Genomic DNA, 20,898 nt, shown 5'->3' with positions numbered 1-20,898 from the left:
AATAGTTTTCAATTTAATTTTTGTTTTTATCTTCTTTAATTTTGCAGTTATAAATGTAAGAAACCTAACTATTACATGCCAATTATTCATAACTAAGATAAACCATCTACCAAAAAAAAAAAAAAAAAAAAAGAAAAACAAAGAAAACTAAAATATATATATATATATATATATATAAAGACAATGCATTTAAACTAAAATATATGTACATGCTGCTTTTAAGTTCCTCCATCACAAAGGACCACACTTATACACAATCGCACTAGCCAGCTCTGCAATTAATATATCACAATGAGAAATTGCACCAATAGACTGAACTGAAACCACGTTACTATAGGAGAGACTGCAAGAAAAAAAAAGAGAGCTAATTATTCAACTGTAGTAAAAGTTGGAATTTGTTTTTGGCAGGAGAGAGAACCCCATCGATAAATATTACAAGAAGACACATAATTTCAATTACCGAAGGAAAACACATAATTTGTTTTCTTCTATTTATATGATTGTAGATGCAGCAAGGCAAAAAATAAAAATAAAAAAATAAAAAAAATTCAATCATTCTCATCTTTCATCCTTCTCCTTGGGCTACTAAGTAAAAAGTTAAAAAAAAAAATTACCAAAATCAGATAAAAATAAACAGTTAAAATGTGTTAAATCTCTAATATATATGAAGAAACCAGATAAAATTAACTTCATTTTCCTTTTTTATAGTGAAATTAACCTCATAAAAAAAAAAAAAAAGGAAGAAGAAAACAATCGAAAGACTTAATAAATTAGTCCTCCAATCGGACCGGTCTAACAACTAGAACAACCGGTCCAACCATCCGTAACGCACCCACTTAGTCTTCCAAAGTAGTCGACATGCAACACCCAAGCCAATCCGATTCGAACCCGCATATTTAAACAGTTTATAACACTGGACAAAAACGGTGTCGTCTTCAATCTTCAGAAGCTCCCAATCCGCCAAGAACAGCCATATGTATATTACCACGGGCACAAACCCTACAAAAACCCTGAAGCCCACCGACCCACCACCCAGCCACAATCTCCTCTCGTTGTATCTGCCATCTACAGCTTTCCATGGAACCAGAACAAGCATTTGTTTAATTAAACACATAATTATTACGTGGTTCTTAAGCCACTAATTTTTTCCCCATTAAACCTCTCTTAAACCCCAAACCCTCGCATTGCCCCCCAAACCTTTCATTTTCTCTGGGGTTTTTTAGTTTTAGGGTTTGATCAGAATATCAAAGAGAAAACTTTTTAAGGGGAATGACTAAGATATATGCAGTAGGGCTGATCACAGCCATGGCAGCCTCTGCTTCCTTGTCGCAGACCAAATATGCTCATGCCGATGGACCTTTCAACTTCTCTCCCTTCTCTTCTCCTCCTTCAAATGCTCCTCAATCTGCTTCCGCTTCTTCTTCTTCTTCCCAGCCTGTGCCCTCCAATTCCTCACAGTCCGCAGGTAATGTTGTGCCTCCTCCAAGGGTTCGTAATGATAATCCCAGGACCTCGTCGACCGGCTTCGATCCTGAGGCTCTGGAGCGGGGTGCCAAGGCTCTCAGAGAGATCACCAACTCTTCCAATGCCAAAAAGGTTTCCATTTTTTTTAATTCTTTTTCTTATTTGTGCAGTTTCTCCGAATAGGTTCTGTTTTCTTAGCCTTTTTTTTCCCCCTTTTTTCTTTTCCTTAAAATTAATAATAATAATAATAATCGGAAGGGTCTTGATTTGATGGAGTTTGGGTTACTCTGTGGTTTCTGGAATGGTTTCACTAAATGGGTTTGCTTTTGATGATGGTTTGTTTCTCTATGGTTTATTGTGACTGAATTTCGCAGTTTAATGTTGATATTGTGTTGAAATTATTAAGGTAGCGTGGGTTTTTCAGATTTTTATATATTGATTTTCACTTTTTGGATCCTGTTTAAGTGATTGGAAGACTGAGGAAGGAAAGCAAAGCAAAAGAAAGTTATATAGAAGCGAAAACTAATGATTTTGAGTCTTCAGTTTGACGAAGTATTTTAGTAATCATTAATTATCGAAAGAGAGGTTAAGGAGAGAATTATGATTTTGAATTTGAGGTTGTTAGCATTATATATGTTGGCATTAAAAAAGTGAGATTTGACATTAAGTGGGTATGTTGTCTTAGATTCAGTGAAAAGTGGGTACATCTTCTTTTGTAATGTTTGTATTGTTTTTTTTCTTCATTTCGATCAATATTTAGAGCACTAGTTCTATTGAGTGTTAAGGAATGTGCATCCTAGTTTTATTGTTGAGAAATTTTGTGACCGTGGAAGTTTGATATGTATCCTAAGCGATTCCTTAATGAGTTCTGTTCACTTATATTGATTGCAAAATAAGCAATGGCAATAGTGTTATATATTATCTCTTTTTTCATTTCCTTACAACAAAATTCTCATGGAACTGAAAAGCATATTGTACTAGGTGGACTAGGTTGCCTTTTATTTTTTTTTCATTCTCTTGAATTGATGACTTTTAGAGGGAATGAATGGAATCTGTATGTTATGGTTCTAGGTCTTTGAACTTATGAAGAAGCAAGAAGAAACAAGGCAGGCTGACTTTTCTGCAAAGGCTGCAGAGTTTAAGGCTATGCAAGCTCAATCTGAAACTGTAAGATCTCTTTATTGTTGTTTTTGATCATTACTTCTTCTTCGAGGCTAAGTTGCATCTCTATACAATTCTGATAGTATTTGCATTGGAATGTTAAAAAAAACTCTAAATATTCTTCAACACCACACCCCCCCCAAAAAAAAAAAAAAAAAAAAAAAAAAAAACACGATAATTTATTCTTCCTGGCCTGGCAGGAGAGACAAAGGGTTATATATGACGAGCAGAAAAAGCTAGCTCAGCATCAAGCACAAACAAAATCTCAAATGGCTCGCTACGAGGATGAATTGGCAAGGAAGAGGATGCAGGCATGTAGCCTTGAACTTTTTGGTTTTGTAGAAGATTTTGTTAGAGAAAATAATTTAATTCCTTGTAGTGTATTGCAGGCAGAGAACGAATTACAGAGGGCACGGAATCAAGAGCTTGTAAAACTGCAAGAAGAATCATCAATCAGACAGGAGGAAGCTCGCCGAGCAACAGAGGAACAAATCCAAGCACAACGCCGTCAAACAGAGAGAGAGAAGGCTGAGATAGAAAGGGAAACAATTAGAGTAAGGGCTATTGCAGAAGCAGAAGGCAGAGCTCATGAAGCAAAGCTAGCTGAAGACATCAATAGGCGAATGCTTGTAGACCGTGCAAATGCAGAGAGGGAGAAATGGGTTGCTGCTATTAATACCACTTTTGACCATATTGGAGGTGCTTAAAGTTGATAGCCTTGTGTTGACTATATGGTGACATCCAAGTATCATGTGTTGCATTCTTTTACTGTTTTTATGGCAATATGTGGATATAATTTTTTAAGACAAACACTTCTTATAATTTTATCTCAAATGATTGCCTTTTGCATTTTATTCTTCTTCTATCCACTGTTTGATTTTGAACCCTATTAGTCCTTGTTAGTGCTGGTTTCATGCATCATTACTTCTCTTTGGCAGGGGGCTTGAAAACCATTCTGACAGATCAAAATAAATTGGTTGTTGCTGTTGGGGGTATTACAGCTTTAGCAGCTGGAGTTTACACAACAAGGTATATAAAATGTTAGAATATTGGAGTATGTTTTCTTTTTCATATATGGAGTTTCCTTTGAAAGAGGAGGGACATCTATTTTCTAGTTGATTTAATCATCTTAAATATTTGTTGAGCGCTGTTGGTTCCCCCGCTGTTTCTCAATCTTTGCAGTGTGTATAAACATGTCTTGATATTATCTTGCATTGGTTCTAAATTTCCATGCTTGTAACAGATAATTTAACTAATTTTCTTAATATAGCATACAACCTTCTAGGCTGGTCATTTTCTGTTGTGTAGTATGCACTTCTCATTTTGCAGCCTGCAACTTTATAGCTTATGCAGGTTTCTTTTCTCCAATGCAGGGAAGGTGCAAAGGTGATATGGAGCTATGTTGACAGAATCTTAGGACAGCCGTCTCTAATCAGAGAATCCTCCAGAGGGAAATATCCTTGGTCGGGACTGTTTTCTCGTGGCATGAGCACCTTATCTCGTGGTGCTGATAAAGGGTCATCAAAAAGTGGCAATGGCAATGGCTTTGGTGATGTTATTTTACACCCATCGCTTCAGAAAAGGATACAACAGTTGGCAAGTGCTACTGCCAATACAAAATCCCATCAGGCTCCATTCCGAAACATGCTTTTCTATGGTCCTCCGGGAACAGGGAAAACAATGGCTGCTAGAGAGCTGGCTCGTAAATCTGTACGAGATCTTACCACTTTGTTTTGTTTTTGTTATTTTCATGCAGACTTATCAATGTGTGTAGCAAAAACATGGGTTTCTTATTTTCCTCTAATATTCATATGTTTGCCTGGACTTTTGATGGAATGAAATTTTGTGCATGCTTGGAAGTAATGCTTATATCTGGGCAGTCTTGAAAGAGAGAAAGTAGTGCATATATGGAAATTTTGTACCATAATTCCCAATATATTGTTCTGTACCAACTTTCGCTTCTTGTTTATCATCATTGTCATCTTCATCATTCTCCATTACTATGTGTTTCTGACTGTAGATTTCTTATGCCATTAGGGATTAGATTATGCATTGATGACAGGAGGGGATGTTGCTCCTCTGGGCTCACAGGCTGTTACGAAGATACATCAGTTGTTTGATTGGGCCAAGAAGTCGCAGAAGGGTTTGTTGCTTTTCATTGATGAAGCTGATGCATTTTTGTGCGAGTAAGTTATACTCTCTCTTTAAGTTTTTTGGTTGGTATTTGAATTAAAGACATATCCCAATTCCACCTGATACTTGAACTAAGGAAACTCATGCTGTGTAAGACATTCTACTTTTTTACCTTGGTCCACTTATGCTTTGACTTTTCACAGATGAGATCTACCTCTTTAATGAAATCCTCTTTTAGTTTCCCTTAGATGCCCTCAGTGCTGTCCTCCTTATGAGTGAATTTGTACTTGTCAACAAGTATTTATTGATGTAACCTGGTTCCTAAAAGAGTGGCAACTGCAATACATTGTCTCATTTATAAAATCTGTCGATACTGAATATGCTGAATAATTTTGCAGGCGAAACAAAACCTACATGAGTGAAGCTCAAAGAAGTGCCCTGAATGCCCTCCTATTTCGCACTGGTGACCAATCCAAAGACATTGTCCTTGCCTTGGCAACTAACCGTCCTGGTGATTTGGATTCAGCCGTGGCAGATCGTATTGATGAAGTGCTGGAATTCCCTCTGCCCGGGGAAGATGAACGTTTTAAGCTGCTAAAGCTGTATCTGGACAAATACCTTGCTCAGGCAGGCTCAAGAAAACCTGGTTTGTTCAGTAATTTGTTCAAAAAGCAACAGCAAAAGATAGAGATTAAGGGGTTGACAGATGATATTATAAGGGAAGCAGCAGCAAAGACCGAAGGGTTTTCTGGGAGAGAAATAGCAAAACTAATGGCAAGCATTCAAGCAGCGGTTTATGGGAGTGAAAATTGTGTGCTTGATCCAAGCCTTTTCCGTGAGGTGGTAGATTATAAAGTTGCAGAGCATCAACAAAGAAGAAAACTGGCAGCGGCTGATAAAAGTGATGTATGATGGTGTTAGATAAGTACCACACTTTATCTGGAAAATTTCTATCAAAGTAGTTAGAAATGGGGCGACATCTCCTTTACAAATTTGGGAAGGCTCGTATTTTTTTGGTTTTGAGCTATCATTATTTGCCCCCAAATGCTGGGGGTTTTTGGTATTTAACGTGTCAGTTATCGAATTTTATGCTAACGATGATTGTTGAGCATCATTTATTGCCGTCAGCTTTGTTGAGTACTCATTTTTTGAATAATAGATGATGATTATTATTCTCATTCATAATGTTGAGCCAAGTTGAAGAACGTCAAAAATCTCAATTTTCATTGGTCAAGCGCCTATGTTAATTGAGGAAATGCAATGGTTTTCCGATTCGATAACTTGTAAGGATTTCCTTCGCACCCGCCTTAAAAAGAGAGGAAAATGACATTTTCAAAACTGCATTTCTCAAGCAATTAAAATTTTTATAAATGATTATTTTTATTTCTTGCCAAGATAAACGCTATTTAAGTGTTAATTATTATTATTATTTTTGTTTTAAAAAAAAACAACAGTATATGAGTGTTCATGCCGTAAATAGACTCATAGTTTCAGAACCACTTAAAAGAAAGAACAGATTGCATGCACCACTACTACAGACCATCCCCTTTTCAGAATATATGTCATTATATAAATTCTAACGTAGCAAAACCCCAAACTATAATTGCGTAAACAATCAATGCTCATCTCCGACACAACTAGCTTGCTTACTAATAAAGAGAGAGAGAGAGAGAGGGAGCATGGCCTGAAATCTTATGTCCATATATCATCAGAGAAGAAGCTTCATTAGAAAAGTATCCACAGCAGTCTCATCACAATATTTCTTAAAGAGGAATGTTGGGGGAAAAAAATGGAAAACAGGGTTCAGTTTCATATATCCATGTAGTCCGGAAGAAGAAAATCAACAGGCATCTCGAATCCTTATTCTGCTCACAAGTTTAACAATTCAGGTAATTATCATATCAACTTAACTACGCCTCAGAAAAGGCTCCAACCAAGATACAAGGATGCCTCATGGATCTGGTTTACTCCCTTACAGAACAATAATCAGCTCCAGATTCCTAGTGATGATGATCCTGACCATACCGAAGACCACAGTACTTGCAAATAGCTGGCTCTGCGAGGTCGAGGCAAATAAACTCAATTGGATGCCCAAGAGCTGGGTCATTATCTGAAGCCACAAACAGTGTCACCATATATAAGTCTAGATTTTATTGCGTTTGAACCATAGTAGTTTCTACATTAAAGGTAATTTAGAAGCACTTGAGATTATGGTTATCATACTAACCTCCTTCACAAGCAACAATCCTGCCTTCAACCTTGATAGGTGGAACTTCGTTGATCAACTCCATTGGAGATTTCTTGCTAGTATCCTATTAAAATGTTAAGAAGTGAATTTCCATATGGCAACAAGAAAGAACTAACATACTCAAGCAAATAGGAGAACCAGCAGGTAGAAAGCTCAAAAGAGATACGTCAAAACTAATATCTAACCTAGCATGCAAGCCTTACCTCCGCTTTTCTTTAAGTTTCAGATTGGCTGGGATGAAAAAATTTAAAAACATAGGAAAGAGAAATTGGAATTGAAAGTTGATAATACTATCTAGCCTACTTAAATAAATTGGAATTGAAAGTTGATAATACTAGCTAGCCTACTTAAAGATGCTGTGTTTGGTCCATAATGTCTAAATTGTTATGTATATATCTTATGCAGGAGAGACTACACCATCGAAGCCAGAACAACGATTGGCAAGATTATCATCTCAAAATGGGCTAAAACAATGGGAGGTTGCAAGACTATAAGTAGAGCTCATCAACCCCAATGGAGAATAGAATCTTGTTCAGCTTGTCAGGAGTGAAAACAGCAGATATCTTCACGAATATAATTAAAATTTGAAACACAGGGCCATGAAAACATTTTCCCCTATATCTATTTCCCTCAACTCTAATGAGATTACGCTCCTGGAATGTGGGTGTATTTCATTTCTTGCTAATTTTTCATTGTTGGGCATCTAGATTGCTGGCATATATATTTACAAGACAGCCGCTTTAACATGAAATATCGTTAAAACCAACAAAACAAAGCCATATGGTAATCAATAACCTCTATGATAATGTAGTCGTAATTCTAATAAGCAAAAAAATTATCAACTCAACGAGGAAATCATTTTACTATAATATAATAAACCAACAAGTTTATAGGTTTAGAAAAAGCTATGAACACTCAGCGATAGAAATCGTACCATCTGAGAACAAATTAGGGAACAAATTACGTATATTTTTGTTAAACAATTGAAGTGAAAAATTAGAGGGAAAAATAAAAAAACCGAACCTGCATCCATTTGGCGGTATGGTTGCTGATTTGATTGGAAACAAAGCTGAGATTCCTGACTCCCACCGCTGATCCCAATTTGGAAGATGTGATTAGGGTTTTCATCAGACTGGACGCCATCGCTCAGGTTCTCTGAATCAGATGGCAAAGACACAGAAAAAGAAAGACAAACAGAAAACGGTACAGCCCAATATTTGGGTGCACCTGTGCCGACCCAGAGCTGACCCGACCAATAATGGGCTCGGAAAACCCAAATCAGTGGGCCAATCTTATATACGGCCCAAGATCCATCTTCAGAGAGTACGCTTTTAAACGTTATGCTCTCTGTTTCTGATTTCTGAATCCTCCAAATTCCATGCTTAATTCAATTGCATTCTCTGTAAATATATACATATATATATATTGATATTATTTTCGCTTCCATTTCCGTTGTAACTTATGAACGCAATATTTTCTTTCATGAAAAAGCTTTCAAGAATCAAAGGACCCAAATATACCATTTCTTGTCCTCTCAGCCAAAGTTTCAGTACCGCTAGCAAACAATTTGAAAACGCACAACTCCTCAATGCCCCGCGCCACAATGACCAAGAACCAGCAAAGATAGTAGCAACCCAGTTGTCCAATTCAACTGACTTACCAGAATTGAATCAAATTTATGCCCGTGTTATCCGGACCCGCATGCTTGAATTTTACCCTGCCCCATTCCATTGGAACAACATTATAAGGTCGTACACAAGGCTAGAGGCCCCTAGAAAGGCACTGTTTGTCTATGTTTATATGTCAAGAGCTGGTGTTTTGCCTGATTCTTACACCCTTCCTATTGTACTAAAAGCCGTTTGTCAATATTTTGCCATTGAGATTGGTAAGCAGCTTCATTCGGTTGCTGTGAAGCTTGGACTTCAGTCCCACGAATATTGCGAAAGTGGGTTTATTAACATTTACTGTAAAGCGGGAGAATTTGAAAATGCAAGTAAGGTGTTTGATCAGAACCCTGAGAGAAAGTTGGGTTCTTGGAATGCCATCATCGGAGGTCTTTCTCAAGCCGGACGTGCCAGAGAAGCAATGAACATGTTTTTAGAACTGAGGACGTGTGGTTTCTTGCCGGACGATTTGACCATGGTTAGCATAACATCTGCTTGTGGAAGTCTAGGAGACCTGGATTTGGCTCTTCAGCTCCATAAATGTGTGTACCAGGCTAAAACCATTGGAAAAGAGGATCTTTTGATGCTGAATTCGCTTATAGATATGTATGGAAAATGTGGTAGAATGGACTTAGCGTACAGGGTGTTTTTGAGGATGGAGCATAGAAATGTGTCATCTTGGACATCCATGATTGTGGGTTATGCAACGCATGGGTACATAAATGAAGCATTTGAGTGCTTCCGGTGTATGATAGATGGAGGAGTGAGACCAAACCATGTGACTTTCATTGGGGTACTCAGCGCATGTGTGCATGCTGGGATGGTGCAAGAGGGAAAGAATTACTTCGAGATGATGCAAAACTTTTATGGTATAACACCTCGCTTGCAGCATTATGGATGCATGGTGGATCTTCTTGGCAAAGCAGGGTTGCTTCAGGAGGCAAGACAAATGGTGGAGGACATGCCAGTGGAGGCAAATTCAATAATCTGGGGGTCCTTGATGGGTGCATGCGAGAAATATGCGAATATAAGGATGGGGGAGTGGGTGGCTAAGCATTTGCAAGAATTGGAACCTTGGAATGATGGAGTTTATGTGATTTTGTCTAATATCTATTCCTCTAGAGGTTTATGGAGAGAGGCTGAAAGAGTACGGTTGATTATGAAGCAGAAGAGATTCTCTAAGATTCCAGGTTATAGCTTAGCAACAAGTACCAATTGAAAGAAAAATTTGAGTTGAAAAGAGATACAGTTTGTTGAGCGGAATCGGCTTCATAGTTATGGCTGCAAACTCTTCAATGCTATCCAAGAAACTAAAGGCCATAGCACGTTCAGAGCTTTGTCTTTGATAGTTTAATTTATTAAGTTTGCTAAGAAAAGGATCAGGTAGATCCTAAGTGAACTCGCAAAAAAATCAAGAGGCGAACACTAGCCACTTGCAAGTGTCCAAAGTAGTTTCTCTTAATTTGAAGTGAGTGTGCCGAGGAAACATTTCTCATTTCTTTCCGAAGCAAATGGAAATGTCCTAGAGTAGGCAAAATAAACTATGAAATATTCTCTTTTGATCCCTGATGGATGCAATAATTTATCCAATGTTAGTGGGCGGAAATATAGATATATATACATATATATATATATATATATATATATATATATATATATATTTTTTTTTTCCATGAAAAGAACACCATCTACAGTCACGTCTAATAATGTACAGCAGAAATATCTCGATTCTAACATAACTTTTGCCTCAGCTATCAAATATGATAAACTGAACTTTTACATCAAAGAAGTATCAATAATTATCCTGATCTAATTCTGACCCGTGCCAATCGTCTGAAAAAAGCACTCATTTTCCACCATATCACAAGCTAAAGGATATTACATTCACCTATTCAAGTCGAAACTGCACTTATCAAGATCAAAGAAATATCTGGCTCAAATATCTTGCGAGTTCTGATCCAATCCTCACTGGAGCCAAACCATTTTGAAAATGCAATCTCATTTTCCACTGCATCACATGTTCAGAATATTAAAATGCAGAGATTATGTTAGAATTCTTTGGCCACCATTCTTCATGTCTTCCTTCCAGTGAAGACAAACATTTGCAGTTATACTTACTTGCTAATATGTGTTTGTCATCAGTCTCTTTGGATAATATATAGTCTGACATCTCGTAAACAAGTTTTGTTTCCCACGGACCTCTTTCCCACTAAATCAAAGAAGCTCTAGCAATAGCGTGGTTTTATTGCTTGTATACGACTATCTGGCACTTAGTCAGAATAAAAATAGCAATATTCAGCATCATCGTTTACTTGGGATCTCTTTACCCTTTGTCCTCTTGCCATCTCTTTATCATCACCTTACAGAATTAGGTATAAGATAATTAAAGGACTTTTAGCTTTGATCCAACTTCAAGGTTCTCCAGAAATGAAATTCCCAAACTGCTCATTGAATCCAAAACATTAATAGCTTTTACTTCCTTTCCTGCAGACCTATATAAATGCACAACTGCGCTCATTATAAACCTGTCCGCCTCTAGAGACTCATTTATTTGTTCAAAGAAGTTTATGCCTTCTTCCACGAGTCCATACTCCATATAACCTCTTAGCATAGTCTGATTACATGCCACGTCAGGATCTAAACCAGTTGCAACTAGTTCTTTATAAATCCTTTCTGCTTCCACTATCAGCCCCACTTTTGCAAAAGCAGAGATTAGGAGGTTAAAATGAGCACAAGAAGGGTAAATACCATTTTCCTTCATAGAACTGATAGTTTCCTCTGCTTTAGAGTACTTTAGACTCTCTGTGTAAACTCGAACTAGGGAGAGGTATGTGAAAGAGTCAGGTGAGCAACAATCTCTCTGCATGGCCTTGAAAAGTTCCTCTGCTTCTCGATAAAGTCCTCCAGTAGCATATACATTCATCATAATATTGTAGCTGACCTACATTTTCACATGAAGTCAAGGGATTAGCATTTAGTGGTACTTATGGTTCTGAAACACAAATTTCAATTGATGTATATCAATAAACTATATGTGCCGTAGCTAGTGGTTAAAAGTGTTAAAAAGATGGTGCTAAACAATCGAACTGTCCAAGGCTCTGAGTGGGTATTATTCTGTGTCATAAACAGTGTATTTAAACATATTCTCAGAAGCTTTTATTATTACCATTCCAGGTTTTATTCCTTTTTCCAGCATTTCAGAGAATAGGAGGGATGCTTCATGCCTTTTACCTACAAAAACAGATTTTGGAAGTTAAGAAGATTCTGAAGCATGAAGTTGATACAATCAATTCGAGAATGGCCATATATGCTTTTCCTCAATGGAATTGAGTAGAATTATACCAGCTTTCCCATAATAGCTTATCAGATTCATGTATGCCTTCTCATCCAGAGACACACCCAAGTCGCGAGCAGCACTGAAGATCTCTACAGCCTTATCCAGTTTTCGACCTCGTCCATACACACTGCACCAACAGGTTCACCATCATGACTTACATTCTCTCTCTCCCTCCCTTTTGGTTTATTAAAAAAATTAAGAACTGATGTGGTGGGTGAATGTTTGTGTTTCTTCAAAAGAAGGATACCATTCTGTTACCTGATCATGGTGTTATATGTCTGAATTGATGGAGCAACCCCCAGGGAAAGCATGCGTTCGTAGATGCTGGATGCAAAATGTAATCTACCTGCATATTAGACTTGCCAGTTTATTGCATGCTTTCTTCAGCAAAATTATGTCTACGATTTATAATGGCTCATATGAACAAACCTGCATCCAGCATGGCCTTGATAAAGGTATTGTATGCCACAGTATCAAGCTCCATGCCGTCTTCAAGACTTCTACGGATGACGTTCTCTGCTCCTTGATGTTTGCCTAGGGATGAAGTATTCATATTATAATGATGATATTGGACATACAGTAACAGAATGGTAAGCCAAGAAGCATTTGATGCTATTTCACATTACATAATTCTATAGGAAGTATGTTTGCAAGTGCAACTCCAATATGGAGGTTGGAATTAAATTTTAAATTTAGCACAAGGAAAAATTTCTGCATCAAAAATTTACTCAAAAGTATTAATCAGTATGAATTAGAACAACAAACCTAATTTGATAAACACATTAATTTTGCAACCTGTGTAATTTGAACATTTGTTAAGTTATCGGTCATACCACCATTAGCCAAAGCATTCACAATGATGCTGATGGCAACAGCACCTAGACCAAGCCCTTTTTGAATACCCTGTTTGTAAAGAAAGTAAGCCTCCTCTGGTTTACCACATTTGACAAATGCATCAAGCACCGAATTAAACAACTTCTCAGATGCTGGAGAATCAGCAAATGCCAAAAACACTTCGTGGGCCTCTTCCGGCTTTTTTTGCTTCCCATATAAACTAATCAAAGGAGCAATTATGGCACCATCCAATTTGCATCCTAACTTGATCAACTGTTCTATGAGAGTTTTGGCTTTAAATGCATCACCTACACAGAAATTTTCCAAAATTACATTTCATCACAAGATGTCACTTCGCATGATAAATTAATTTTATACAAGAAATAGAATTAATTGATAAGTTACTTGCCTTCTCCAATGAAGTTATTGATAATATGGCTAGCAATTGATAAGCCATTAGCATTTTCAATTAACATTGCTAGAATGTTTTCTGTCTTTTTGAAATTTCCACCTGCCATATACAGATTAATAACAAGTCCGAGAGCCAAAGTGTCAGGTTGGTCAATGGCCACAAGTTGCTCATCTCCCCCATGCAAATCCATGGCCCTAAATGTTGTTTGGATGAATCTATTATCCTTGAAGAGTACATTAGTAGCCATGTCTTTTATCAACTGCTCGGCATCTCTTATCATTCCCTCCTTGCAAAATACTCTAATAACATTCTTGCAAAGCTCCTCATCAATTTCTACCCGATCTTTCCTTATCTGGAAAATAAAACCTTTGGCGCTTTCCATCAAGTCCAGTCCTACATATAAATTGAGCATATCATTGCAAGAACCAGCATCAGGGAGTCCAGTCTTGGACAGAGCCTGAAATGTTGCTTCAGCGGAGCTAAGATCTTGTTTCATAACATAACACTGTAACAAGACAATATAAGCAAATCTTGAGAACCAAATGTTTCTAGACCTCATTAGTTCTATAACTTCTAAAGCTTTCTTAAAATTCCCTGATTTGAGATGGACTTGTGCCATTGCTAAGTATGTCTTCTCATCACTAAGTATGCCCAGCTGCTCAGTCTCTTCAAATGCTTTCTGGGCATCCTCATAAAGACCAAGTTTTCCATATATTCTAATGAGCAAACCATAGATAACTTCATCCGCTGCAATGTTATTGCTTTCCATTTCTGAAAAGAGAGAAAGGGCCTTAGAAAAGTCACCGGTCTTGTAATACAATGTCAGAAGTGAAGCACAGGTATAGTTACTCGGAACTATTCCACAAGCTCTCATGTCTTCGTATAATCTTAGTGCTTCACCCCAGTTACCACTTTTGACGCTTAAACTGATTAAAAGGCTATAAGTTACTTCCTCAGGAACAAGCCCAAGATTCTTCATCTCGTCAAAATTCTTGAGAGCCTCCTCATAATAACCTTCTTTGGCAAGAGAGCCAATGACTATGGTGTAAGTAAAATTATTAGGCACCACTCGTTGTTTTACCATCTGCTTCCATATTTCTATGACCTTTCCGTGGAGAGATTTCTTCTGCAATGAGGACAACATGAAATTGAAAACTGCAACAGAGAGTATTATTCCCCTTTCCTCTACAGCAGAATAAAATGAAAGCATAGCTTTGTGACGACCCCATCTGGCATACGTACACAGCATGGTACCGCAGGCAACTTCATCCGGTTCACATCCAGCTTCAAGCATCTCCAAGAAGGTGTTCTCGGCCAGCTTGACCTTCCCAACTTGCCCATATAGGCGCAAAACAATTGTATAGACAATCACGCTTGGTTGATAGCTTAACTGTTTAAGCACAAGTCTATCAATTACACAGAATTAATTGCCATATTTTATAAGAAAACAACACCTAGTCAGCCATTCAAGAAAGCAAACAACAAAGAACTACTATCTGAACATATACCATCTCCAGAGGAAAAAAGAATCCACAATAGAGAAAAAGAAAATTCATGGAAGACCATCCAATGTAACAATGAAGAGAAATGTTATTCAACCATAGAAAGAAAGAGAAAGAAATTCAGACAAAACCCAACATTCTTAAAACATGCATAACAAAGAGAAAAATCCACATGAAAAGCATCCAACACACCCCCCAAAAAATAAAAAAAATTAAAAATTAAACTTTCCACAGCCCAAAGAAAGAAAAAGAAAGGAAATTGAGACAAAAAGCCAACCTGCAATTTCATCCAAGCGAAGAAGTCCCTGACCTGTCTCCAACCTTTTTGCTCCTTCAATACCACACACATCTCTCTAAAGCTGAGCTTCCCAACGTAAGAACCCATCACAGTTCTCATGTCGTACGCACCCTCTGGCAACCTAGACAGCCCCCTCACCTGCCTAATAGCAGACACCACGTGCCTACCATAGAGGTGTCCATTCTTATCGTCCTCAAGGTACTTGACCATTTGCTCGGGTGTCCTCTTGATCCACTTAGGGGTCTGCGCTTGGGGGCCTTGGTTCCTGCGCAAGGCGCTGAGGTACTTGGCCTTGGCCTTGATAAGTCGGCGGGCGTTGTGGTCGGAGAGTGGGTTCTTGGGGTTCTTGGACTTGGGTTTGGGTCTGTTGGGTTTGCCATCGCTGAGAGACCAGGGGTCTGGGGTGACCGACGACTGAATTCGGATTTTGGGTTTTGAAGAGAACGGGGAGGAGGTGAAGTGGGTTGTGAGGAGTTGGGTGTTGCAGAGGAAGGAGGATTTCAGTGACTCCATTTTTCACTTCTTATTCTTCTTCTCGCTCATATGAATGAAGTATTAACAATGCTACTACTACTACTACTACTACTACTACTACTACTAAAGTGTTTTCGCGGGAAAAGTTCTGCAATTTACTTTCTTCAGAGTTGGAAGAGATTGTAGTTGCTTCAAGGAGATAATACTAGTAAGTACTACATTGTAGTCTATCCTTACTGACTCCTTTGGGCACTGTGTTTCACGGTGTCTGTCTGAGGAGCAGCGCAAACTGCCGAAATGCCACTCTAGATTTTTGTTGGTAGAGAATGACCTGGGGATACATTATAACTTCCACCTCTGAATTTTTTATTTTTTATTTTTTTCAATTTTTAAAATTTTAATTTATCTGAAGTTCTGAACCATTTTACGTATTTTTTCATAATTTCATTAATAATCTTTTCACAACTCTATATATAATTTCAATATTTTTGCATTTTAACCTTACAATTTTGAATTAGCATGAACGCCTTAAGTTTGTAAGCAGTATAATAATAGCTCGAAACCTTCACAAAAAAATAAAAAATAAATAAAAATCATATTAACTAGAATAGAATTTTCGTTGCAGTTATTCCCTTGGTCGTCTCTTCTATGTAGAGTGCATATGCATTTTAACCGTTAAAAAAGTTTTAATATAAAGATTTTAGATTACTTTCATATAAGTTATAAATTTCAAAGGTTATTGCTGCTAATTGGAAGTAAAATACGAAAATAATGAAATTATGATGGGATTAATGCCAAGAAGCCCATTATTTTATGCTTTATCCTCTTCAAATATTTGAATATATTTCACTCAAAAAAAAAAAAAAAATATATATATATATATATATTCGAATATATTATGTATTATATTTTTTGAATTTTTTTGTTTCTTTTTAAATTCTATACTAAATGTTTATATTTCAGTTCAATGAAATTATATATAAATAAATAAACTATTGGATCCTGTAAAAAACCTCATATTCTTGAACGCATATAAGAAGAATCACTTAAATGTATAAAACCTTATCAATTTTTGGCCGTAATTCATGTTTAAAATGGGAGGCCCTGATAATTTTGACATAACAAAACGAAGCTATGATGAGCAATGACCTTCAAATCGACCATTGTTACATCTCTCTAAGGCCTCCTTTTCTTTTGAGCTTCCATGTCAACATTTCATAGCAATAAACAGAAAAATATGAAGGACAAACGCAAAATTCATGATACAGAAATTAATGTTCGAATAAATTCTGTGATTCTATTTGTAGTTGAAACAATCCGTTCTCTAGGGGAACTACTAACATTATAATTTCTACCACAACGAGGACTAAAAAACAGGGGGTAAAATGAACCCCCACCGAAAAAAAAAAAAAAAGAAGAAGCAATATTACAATAGCACATGATAGACATAATATAAAGCAAAGAATCTGCCATGGCCTACAGGCCTCGACTCCACAGGGTCTCTCAAAAGCAAATTGAGACCTCATCTGCTTGTGACCTAAAACTATATCCAAACTACAGGCAAAATCTAATGAGAATGGTCAAGCGGTCATTTCACTTCTGGCAAATTACTCTACACAATATACAGATGCTCTAATAAGTCTCCCATGGCAAATCATCAAGCTCTATAACTTCTTATTGATGCTCATGCTTTACTCGTGCTTTTAGTATCCCTGGTAGAGGTGGTGATGTGGGAGCCCTAACCGGCGTGTTTGCCATTGAAGGAAGTGGTATCTGCGACTGGTACATACCTGACATGCTAGAACCTTCACCCCCGTCGGCAACAAAATTTTGTGTCATATCATCGCTCTGGGGTCTTTCACAGAATTTCATCGCCTTTAGAACATAATTATCATCATGTAGCTCAAAAGGGGTGCTGCAAAGGGCCCAGACCGAAAAAATCAGCAAACATATTTTCAAAGTAAGGTAAGTGTTTTAAAAAAATAATAATAATAATTCACGATTGAAAAACTGATTCTTTTGTCATTACCAATTGATGATCCCACGGAAATTTGTCAGTTCACCATATTAGTGATAATATAAGAAAAGATATATTCAGCCAACAGGGATTCTTTACCTATTGAAATCAAAATGCACGAGTTGCATATCTTCTGATATTTCCACCTCAACAGTTGCATGAGGGCGAGTCTAGAATATCCACATAATCAGGTAGAATAAAATGAGAGGGCGGGGCTCATAAAGCAACAAAAATGAACCAAAACTACCAGTACCCTAACTGCAATATACCCTTAGAATGAGATAACTCTGACGGAAGAGAAGAAAAAGAAGAAAACTTACTTGCACAAGAATAAAAGGTAATGCCACACCACCACTGGGAGCATTTCCAGAACTGTACAATTGTTCATTTCGTTGTATCAGGTTCTGAAGACCTACAAACTTGAAGGACGAAAGGAAGAAGTTAGTACAAGGGACACTGATTATTGACTAGATGCTTTTTCCATATGGACTTAATATGGTTTCTGATAGACAAATAGTTATAGGCTCAACCTTTAAGCAATAATAAAAATTGCAACAAAGTTAGGGAATATGAAAAATATAAAGATTAACTAACATACCTGTTCCTCCAGTTCCTGCAAATAGGCAGCTTTCTTTTCAATCCGATTTCTCAGGCCAAGCCGCTCATTCTGCATCCAGTATATAGAAGATTTGTATTAAGCTCATACTTGACCTACAATAATCACGAGATAACAGAACACCAGATAAAAAAAGACACACATAAAAAGGACAGAAATTAGACCTTTAGTTCTTCGATATCATTCAGGCTGGTACGAGGCAGACCCTTCCATTGTATTTCCTTTTTATCCTTTGATATTATATCCATTGCCATAAGAACATTCAAAGCATCATATACCCTCCGACGAATATTTTTCTCATCATATTGTTGCTGTCAATAGGTGAACCAGAACCAAAGATCAAGATTAGGAAGTCCCTTTCAATATTTCTTTTAAGTTTTCTTTCAACTTTTGTCCATGAAATTTAAGACGTAAGCACAAGATGAAAAGCTGCCTGGCCTGGCTGAATAAAGGCAAACCTGATCTGGGGATGTAACACTATTGCCAGGGTCAGCAAACTCCGCAACTAGTTCATCTGCAACCTGGAAAGTACTAATTTCTTAGATTGAAACATCAAAACAAAATAGTCATTGCATGAAAAAACTAATGAATGTCTATATCAGGGCCAGAGAACTAGTTTTGTAAATTAGGATCCCCAAAAGCTAGAGTAACTCTCTTAACCGAGAACAGGACCAATTGAACAAAACAAAAAACTAATTGACTTCTTTAAGTAGGGTGTACCCCTGTATGCATGTGAACTCTTGATTCGTTGCGAGGCTTCCAGCTAAGATTCAATCAAATTCCAGTTCTGTGATTAGATTGAATACCCCTAATCAACTGATTATGATATCACCTAATGAAGGCTATGGTCTAAAACAATCGCTCCAAATTTGACACACGCGAACTATGGTATCTAGTCATTATGGAACGAAACCGATCATATAAAGGCTACAATATGTAGGATACTTAGTCACAATTGTCAGTTGGCATTTTTAACTACTGAGTACATGACATTCATATCCATTATGCTACACACTTATCAAGAGGTTTGTGAAAGAGTCAACGTTCATATATCTAATAATGAATAAAACTATTAGAGGTGTATACTAGATAATTAATTATTCAATTGCAATATCTGCATCGTAAAATAATAAATAAAACAGAATATAGGAAATCGACAAAAAAGTTAAAAAGATTTTCAAGACATCCTAACCTCGTTGTAAGTTGTCCTTCCCTTGCTTTCTACTTTCTCACACACTGGATACAACCAACAAAGTGTTAACATCGAATCAGTAAGAGAAGATATAGCAAGTATAATAGATCCACTATCCAAAGAATGAATTCAAGATCAATCTTCTGAACATTTCGTGCAAGCAATACTACAATGGAGTTCAAGGACAAGTATTACGATTGGAGATTTAACTTTTAAAAGAAAGACACTACTAGGATGAATCAGAACACCTTTCATGCTGAATTGGCGGAGTCCCCTTCCACTCTTATCACCTCCGACAGCCCGTTGACCTCTTTTTTTCTTCTTGCTACTGCTACAAAGCATATATCATTTAGAACACTTTGAGAGACTAAGATAATAACTTTCCTTGAGCACACATAACTTGACCATTACAACCAGTTTTTGAATCAAATATACTAGAAAATTCAAGCTAGAATCTGAATAAGGTATAAGCACAAAACAATCAATCAAAAATAGTAATTAGAATCTCGAACAAAATTTCCTAAGATAATGTGCATCATTACAATCAAACAGCATCGAACTTGAGACAGAATTAACTACTACAAGACGAAAAAGGTCAAAAATAAAAAAAAAATTAAAAAAAATTCTGGGTATTCCGAATGAAGAATTGAATTACATATACGTTTATAATTCCGTTTGTTAGCCAGTAAGAAAATCCACAAAGCTACAATAACCAAGTTACAATCACAAATATCAGAAACATAATATGGGAACCTTTTTGGGTATGCCCTAAGCCCTCAAGCGCAAACACACCCACCCCACCCCAGAACCAAAGTAGAGAAGAATTATCCAAACAAGGGAAAGAGAAAGAACTCACGCAACGGCCCCTTGGGAGCCAGCATCGTCACCATGAATGTCAAGATGGTTCAATCTGAGGAAAGTGTTATCGCTGACGGGTGTGGCCATGGTCTGCTCGCTGCGGCTAGAAGGCGACCCAACACTCCCGCTCATCGAAACGGACTGCCCGGAGACTGTGGTTCCACGGCCTCCGGGAACGTCGTCGTCGTCGTCTGCTCGGCTCGGTTGCTGGGTTCGCGTCCCCATCTTCTTTGTGGGAGAGTTGGGGACCACAAAAATCTCTTTTGTAAATTTGGTGTTTCAGTCGTATAAAAATTCTCAGCTGAATTAATAAATATTTTTGGATTGAAATAATTTTTGATTGGGAAAAAGCTAAGTAAAATCTCAATTCATTGATGAGTTCCAACAAATTTTCCCGAGAAAGTGAAAGTTGAAAACTCTCACACAAAAACCTGCCGCATCTCTATGAAAACCATAATACTATAATTCCTCGCAACTATTCTCTGCCTTTTTAACTTTTATTTTCTTTTCCCTCCTTATTTATTTATTTATTAATTTGTTAAATAAATTCCTTTTAACCCATAAAATTCACCAAACATTTTTTTTTCCCAATAAATTAACATAAATTCAGACCTTGAGATAAAAATAAAATAAGAAAAAACAAATAAAAAAAATATTTTGAAAAATACATTGGTCCTTTTTTTATAAA

General features: G+C 37.0%; 5 protein-coding genes across 7 annotated transcripts; 2 read left to right on the top strand and 3 right to left on the bottom strand.

Moving 5' to 3' along the window:
* The first annotated feature begins 957 nt into the window (after window positions 1-957).
* LOC107414892 (uncharacterized) lies at window positions 958-5,943 on the top strand. The gene is made up of 8 exons (XM_060819635.1): window positions 958-1,596; window positions 2,536-2,631; window positions 2,826-2,963; window positions 3,015-3,324; window positions 3,564-3,654; window positions 3,999-4,335; window positions 4,663-4,811; window positions 5,157-5,943. The coding sequence occupies exons 1-8, from the start codon at window positions 1,270-1,272 to the stop codon at window positions 5,668-5,670; spliced, it is 1,962 nt and encodes a 653-aa protein (XP_060675618.1). The 5' UTR covers window positions 958-1,269; the 3' UTR covers window positions 5,671-5,943.
* Window positions 5,944-6,438: 495 nt separating this feature from the next.
* LOC107414879 (NADH dehydrogenase [ubiquinone] iron-sulfur protein 6, mitochondrial) lies at window positions 6,439-8,192 on the bottom strand. Its single transcript, XM_016023083.4, has 3 exons — window positions 8,030-8,192; window positions 6,986-7,070; window positions 6,439-6,868 (listed from the first exon to the last, which is right to left on the bottom strand). Exons 1-3 carry the CDS (start codon window positions 8,147-8,149, stop codon window positions 6,759-6,761), a joined length of 315 nt encoding a protein of 104 aa, XP_015878569.3. The 5' UTR covers window positions 8,150-8,192; the 3' UTR covers window positions 6,439-6,758.
* Window positions 8,193-8,214: 22 nt separating this feature from the next.
* On the top strand, window positions 8,215-10,235 carry LOC107414877 (pentatricopeptide repeat-containing protein At1g77170, mitochondrial). The gene has a single exon (XM_016023082.4). The coding sequence runs from the start codon at window positions 8,468-8,470 to the stop codon at window positions 9,887-9,889; it is 1,422 nt and encodes a 473-aa protein (XP_015878568.1). The 5' UTR covers window positions 8,215-8,467; the 3' UTR covers window positions 9,890-10,235.
* A 222-nt stretch (window positions 10,236-10,457) lies between these two features.
* On the bottom strand, window positions 10,458-15,855 carry LOC107414876 (pentatricopeptide repeat-containing protein At5g27270). Of its 2 annotated transcripts, none has more exons than XM_016023081.4 (8): window positions 15,033-15,855; window positions 13,251-14,643; window positions 12,841-13,149; window positions 12,437-12,541; window positions 12,266-12,353; window positions 12,013-12,134; window positions 11,837-11,901; window positions 10,458-11,611 (listed from the first exon to the last, which is right to left on the bottom strand). In XM_016023081.4, exons 1-8 carry the CDS (start codon window positions 15,564-15,566, stop codon window positions 11,054-11,056), a joined length of 3,174 nt encoding a protein of 1,057 aa, XP_015878567.3. In that variant the 5' UTR covers window positions 15,567-15,855; the 3' UTR covers window positions 10,458-11,053. The 2 variants fall into 2 exon arrangements, with proteins under 2 accessions (XP_015878567.3, XP_024927341.3); XM_025071573.3 differs by having other exon boundaries at window positions 13,251-14,659; window positions 15,033-15,174.
* Window positions 15,856-16,798: 943 nt separating this feature from the next.
* LOC107414839 (transcription factor-like protein DPB) lies at window positions 16,799-20,781 on the bottom strand. Of its 2 annotated transcripts, none has more exons than XM_016023036.4 (9): window positions 20,209-20,781; window positions 19,601-19,683; window positions 19,353-19,396; window positions 18,619-18,681; window positions 18,325-18,471; window positions 18,143-18,211; window positions 17,865-17,963; window positions 17,644-17,714; window positions 16,799-17,442 (listed from the first exon to the last, which is right to left on the bottom strand). In XM_016023036.4, the coding sequence occupies exons 1-9, from the start codon at window positions 20,433-20,435 to the stop codon at window positions 17,202-17,204; spliced, it is 1,044 nt and encodes a 347-aa protein (XP_015878522.1). In that variant the 5' UTR covers window positions 20,436-20,781; the 3' UTR covers window positions 16,799-17,201. The 2 variants fall into 2 exon arrangements, with proteins under 2 accessions (XP_015878522.1, XP_015878523.1); XM_016023037.4 differs by having other exon boundaries at window positions 19,601-19,680; window positions 20,209-20,775.
* Between the last annotated feature and the right edge of the window lie 117 nt (window positions 20,782-20,898).

The sequence above is a fragment of the Ziziphus jujuba genome, chromosome 8 (assembly GCF_031755915.1).
Source record: "Ziziphus jujuba cultivar Dongzao chromosome 8, ASM3175591v1".
Lineage (NCBI taxonomy): Eukaryota > Viridiplantae > Streptophyta > Magnoliopsida > Rosales > Rhamnaceae > Ziziphus > Ziziphus jujuba.
This window is presented reverse-complemented; position numbering and strand designations above follow the sequence as displayed.